A 6,000-nucleotide genomic window follows, 5' to 3' on the forward strand; every position below is an offset into this window, starting at 1 on the left:
TGAAAGTCAATGTTATGCTTACGTAATAAAAGCTCTGACGTCAGAGAGACTGACTTAAAATCTCAGCTTTGTCAATCAAGAGCTCTATGACCTTGGGCAAGTTGTTTAACCTTTGGCTTTGTTTCTTCATCTCTAAAACCTCTAATATTGGGTTAACAAATCAACTGCGTTCATGGGTTGGTGCGATAAATAAGAACAGTTACACTTCCACATGGCTTCACAGTATTCAAATAAAGTTTTAAGAACATACTTTTTGAAAAAAGTGCCATTTGTTTAAACCATTCTGAATAGAAATCTCAATACCTCAGTTAACTTTTGTTTCTTCTTAAAGCAAACAGACACAACTTAACTTTTTCCATAGGATAATTATTAATACAAATGATAAGATTATGTATGACTATGAGGGCTTCACAGGCAGCAGAGCAATAAAGAATCTGCCTGCCAATGCAGGAAATGCAAGAGATGCAGGTTAGATCCCTGGTCAGGAAAATCCCCTGGAGTAGGAAATGGCAACCTACCCCAGTATTCTTGCCTGGAAAATTCCATGGATAGAGGAGCCTGGCGGGCTACAGTCTACGGGGTAGCAAAGTCGGACACAACTGAACATGCCCACGTGCACGCACACATTTCCAGAAGCTATCAGTTTCTTTAGGAACACTTTTGAGAAGACAGCACCTGACAAGACTTAAAGTTTATAGAGAAGTCTCCATGCTAATTATTTCCAAATGTAACAATTTTAAAAGGAAACAGCTAAAATTTTAAAAAACTATAGCCGTTTTACTATATCCTTGCTGCTGCTGCTAAGTTGCGTCAGTCGTGTCCGACTCTGTGCGACCCCATAGACGGCAGCCCACCAGGCTCCCCCGTCCCTGAGAGTCTCCAGGCAAGAACACTGGAGTGGGTTGCCATTGCCTTCTCCAATGCATGAAAGTGAAAAGTGAAAGTGAAGTCGCTCAGTCGTGTCCGACTCTTCGTGACCCCATGAACTGCAGCCTACCAGGCTCCTCCATCCACGGGATTTTCCAGGCAAGAGTACTGGAGTGGAATGCCATTGCCTTATTCATAATCAAATAACTTGTGCTTGCCTCTTGCAAGCCCCTTTCTCATCTTCCTACGGTGCTCATGCTAAGTAAGTTACTGTGAGCTAAGAAGCCAGATAACCATTTCATGACAGACCGATCCAGTGAAAAATATATGGGCTGTAAAGACAGCTCTGTGTTTAAATCCCAGGTATGCTATTTATTTTGTGACCTTGTCAAATTACTTCTCTTTAGCTTCAATTTCCTAATCTTTAAAATGGGAATGCAATTATCTACACTGAAATGCTGTGGTAAAAGGCAAATAAAAATTGAGGTAAAAATCTTACAGTACCTGCCAAATCTTACTTTCCAGTACCTGCCAAAATAAGTCATCTTGTCAATAATTATTATTACATAACTAATGCAGGATATTAAAACTACAGTGAACTTAAGAATATAAAGGATTTATTTGGAACATATGCTTTTAATATGTGAGATTCCTTGGCACCATACTGGAGATACAAAGATGAAAAAGGATAATGTAACTATCCTCCAGAGGCTCACAGCCTTTAATTAAAGACAGACACACTAACAAAATCATAGCAATTTGGTAAGTGAAACAGTAGAAGCAGCACTCCATTTGAAGTCAAAATGCCTTTCTGGAGGAGGTGATAGTTAAGCTAAGAGGATTAATAGATCACCAGGTAGGACTTAGGCACTGCGGTGAACTGACTTGGTCAGGAAGGATGAAAGATCACAGGTGAAGAAAATATACAAGTAAGAAACAGCTTGGTGAGGTCTGGAACAGAGGACGTGTAAAGAGGAGAGTTTAAAAAGGCCAGCATAGGCCAGATCTTCATGATCTGGGATGCCAAACCAAGGAGGAGTTGGCCCTTTTAAAAATAAATAATGGGGAATCACAAAAGTGTAAGAGTAATGAAGGAGGATGGCTGAAAAAGACGCTCAGATTCCTATTACATAGAGATTCCTCCAGCTGAGACGTTCCAGCTGACCAGGGACGAGAGAGAAACTACAGTCAAGGAAAATACAGTCCAGGTGGTCAAGTAGCAGTTAATTTCAAGTGACGATGTTAAGAGAAAGGAACTAAGAAATAAGGTAGTCTTGATACCACTCAAAAATTTGGGGAAATTCCCCAATTTCTAGTTTGGGCAAATGGGTGGGTCATGAAGTCATTAGAAGGTGGACAAGAAAAATAGAAACATTCAGGATTTATCTGAATGCAGTTATTTACTAAGTCTGGAGTGCAAATGAAGGCTGAGTTAACACCAATGGGAGAAATTAACATAAAGGCAGAAATGGAAGGCAAAAAAAAGGCATTCAGATGAATCACACAGATTGAAAATGGTGAATACTACTACCACTGCTGATGAATATCCTACTTTGTGTCTTTCACTTGTTTTCCAATTGAACAAACTGTTACATGTGAGATGTTACTTTTAATCTACATGCTACCTTATCAGTATGAATGCTTTTTCCAGAGGTCAGCTGAACATTAATGTCTAAGTTTTCTGAGCATCACTATCATGCCAAAATTAGCAAAGTGTTGGGGGCCTGCACGGTACCCAACAAAAATGGAAGAATTAATATAGTCTTTATATTTAATTTCTTATAGTCAAGAAACCAAACTGCTTCAGATACTGTTTTAATGATGATTCAGATAAGCATGTAACATGGAATAATCTGTTTTTCTTTATATGTTGCTTTTTTCATTTAGGAACATATAATTTTCAATGGTTTTGGAACTTTGAATTTATTTTTCAGAATTCGAGAATTCACCCCAAGCCAACAATTTATGCCTATCCATACTCCAGACTTTGAAGTCAGTAGAAAAGTACAATTATTGCTTTTTAAAACATTAATTTTAAGGAAAAATACTAAACTGCTTCACCTACAGGTCCATTCTTATACATTAACAATGTGAGAGATCTTCACAGGTGTACTCAGAAAGAGTATTTTAAAGATTCTCACCCCTTAGAAGGAAAACTAGAGAACATGTTTCTTTATGTACTTTCTTTGTACACAACTCAGATAAATGCAGATCACATAAACTTAGAAAATAATAATGACTGCCCACCAGATGAAAAAGGTAAATCTATGAATAAGCAGGGAAGATGGAAGCTGGGCAGAAGAAACCATGTTAGGAGGACTTGAAATATAAAAAGGCACAACAGGAGAGCTCAGTCAGTGAAAAATGGAGGGCTAGTTTCTGGCTGTTTTATCATTTTTCATTAACAAAGCAAAAGATATTTTAAGAGACTCAACAGTCTCTTAGTTTTTACTCGATAAACACTAAGAAAAGAAAAAGCTCCATGATCTGTTCAAAGAATTACTTTTTTGGATAAATCAGTTCTTAATACTTTCTTTTGATGTCTACCCTTCCCTCTTAAGCACATCTTTTTTGTTAATGAGTGTAGGCAGTATGGTTGTATTAGGGAAAAATCAAAATTAAATGGAATAGAATGACCTAACTTAAAAACCAAAAACAAATCAATCCATTGTTACTAGCACTTATTTTTACACAAATGTTTTTGTGTGACTGAAAACTGCATAATCTGCCTGGATGTGGACCTTGGAAATGTCCTGCTAGAGATCTTGGTATCATAAATTTTCACAATTACAGTTTAGACTGTGAGACTGCATGGAGCAGTGAAGGAGTCTAAGTCTGGGAGTCAGCAGTTTAGTTCTGCCTTCCTTTGTTATCTCTGTAACTAGATTTTTTTTCCCCCTTATGCACCCTGTACCTCAGTAATCTTATCTGTAAAATGGGACTAATACAAAGATTTACTTCACAAGACGCACAAGGATAATCTAACTGGAAGACACTATGTAAAGCATGTTATTTTTGAAGCTGCAAGCTCAGTCCTTAACTTTTCAAATCTCAAGAATATAAAATAAACTAGGTGCCACCTTTAGCAGAAAAACAAGGCCACTCACTTCCAGAGTACTGCATGCAGTGTCTCACCACTGGAATTATACCATGAAAAGTTCCAAGTAACTTCTTTCCTTTAACCTTACATTGAAACATCCAAGAAGACTGGTTTCAGACTCCCACTAGCTGAAGGCAGTTAACAGTATCCTAAAAATCCACCTCAAAGGACTAAGAAGATAATCTGCATGCACAAAGTCTAGATTGTAATGGTATTAAACAGAGTAAAAACTAACAGTAGCTTGCCCTGCACAACCCTGTAAGTTTTAAGAAACTCTGCTTTTGCTTACTTGCTTCTAACAGTCCACTGTGAAGCAGAAACACAGCATCATATACCAGTGGTCACAGCCTTTGAAGAACTAGAAGCTGGATCAGATTCTCAAGCTTTTAGAAGTTGAGCAAGATGCCCTCCATGATCGTATCACAAAGTTACACATTTCAGAAACAACATGTGCTCCATATTTATGTAATAAAGTCCTATTTTATTTTGGAAGATTTCTTTTTAGATCACCACCATATTAGAATCACATATAAGTTCTCTCATAATTACACCAGGGGTAATTTCAGGGTCCAAAGGCAGGCCGTTGGAATTTTAAGTTTACCACTCCATCACAACATGGATTCACATTTGGGTTTAGGTTTGAGATTAGCTTTCTTCATCATGATTTTCCCTCTAAATGTACTGTGACTAAACTACATTACTTTTTATTACACATGTAAGCACTTCTGATGGAATCTAGGAGAAAGATGTAATCACTGAAGTTAACCCGCTGGTTTGAAAACTGCTCAAGTATCATAAACACTCCCAGATGCTAACTGACAACTTGACCACTGGAAGCAAATTAAGTTATTCGTTGCAGCGGGGGAGAGGAAAAGAGGCCACACCCAAAGTTAAGAGTTCACAGTGAAGTGACACCAAGTTTCAGAATTTTAACTACTACTATTTTCGGTACTCCTTTTTTTCTTTCACGGTCAAGGAATACTTTAAATTCATAACAGACCCAAAGTTAAACAGAAAACGTTACTCTGGTTCTAATCACTTAAGTTACTTCGTTCATTAGTGGGCAGGTCCAAGATGGAGAATTACCTCATCCAAAGATTGGAAGTAATGCTGGCGTCGAACAGGGCCGAACTCAAGTCCTCAGTGCTCTTAAGCGACTCTAGAAGAGCTGGTCACCCACTCTCCCCTCCCCCGAGAAGCCAGGAAGGCAAGACCCTGTGTCATCACGGCAGTTATCGGACCCAGAACGCGACCGTTTCCTGTGGACCCAGTTTTCGGCTTTAGACGCTCCCGGCCTCCCACTCTCTCCGCGCCACCTCCATCCAGGAGGTCGCCCCCGCTTCCTCGGCCTCCTCTCCATCCCACCTCCGTGCTCTCGCCGACTCCACTCATTCCCCCCACTTACCTTGGCCACATAGTCTTTCACCTCATCCAGGTCTCCGTTTTTCAGGGCCCACATGAACTCCTTGTCGCACATCACTGCAGCAGGGCGGGGCGGGCCGGCTGGCCGGACAGCAAGACGAGGAGGCGGTGGCAGCGGCAAGCGGATCCCGCCGGGCGAGAGGGACACAGGGCCGCGCGGTAGCCGCACAGAAGAGAAGGCGGGGTAGGCGGCCAGGCGGGCGAGGCAGTTGGCCGCGGCGACCGTTAGGGCGGGAGAAAGAAGTTGGTTTTTTTTTTTTTTTTTTTTTTTTTTGCGGCCACCGGGCCCAGCAGAGCAGGTTCCGCCTGGCCGAAAAGCAGCAGGAGCGCTTGCACTTCCGGTTCACTCCCGGCTAGGGCCGTCCCCCAACTTCCTCTTCCTCTTCCCCGCGGCGGAACGCCCTGCTCGGGACCCCGCCCCGAAGGCGGGCGGCGGTGCGCTCCGCGTGCGCAGACGCAGTGACTGAGCCGCCGGGCGAACGCGGGTCGGGGAGTAGTGGGCATGTGTGGGAGACCAGACAGCTGGGTTGGAGGTCGAGAAGGGCCAGAGCGCTAGTGGAGGAACTGAGCAGCGTGAATGGGAAAAACTTAAAGTAACAACTCATAATGTT

The 6,000-nt window shown here is 41.6% G+C and overlaps 1 protein-coding gene across 1 annotated transcript in view; it reads right to left on the reverse strand.

Annotated features, from left to right (window-relative positions):
* The window catches only part of MTPN (myotrophin), a 75,930-nt gene extending 70,429 nt beyond the window's left edge, over nucleotides 1-5,501 (reverse strand). Inside the window, exon 1 of the mRNA XM_068972645.1 lies at nucleotides 5,373-5,501. Coding sequence (XP_068828746.1) covers nucleotides 5,373-5,444 — 72 coding nt within the window. The 5' untranslated portion in view covers nucleotides 5,445-5,501. The remainder of the gene's footprint in view (nucleotides 1-5,372) is intronic.
* Nucleotides 5,502-6,000: the final 499 nt, after the last annotated feature.

This window comes from Capricornis sumatraensis, chromosome 5 (assembly GCF_032405125.1).
Source record: "Capricornis sumatraensis isolate serow.1 chromosome 5, serow.2, whole genome shotgun sequence".
Taxonomy (NCBI): domain Eukaryota; kingdom Metazoa; phylum Chordata; class Mammalia; order Artiodactyla; family Bovidae; genus Capricornis; species Capricornis sumatraensis.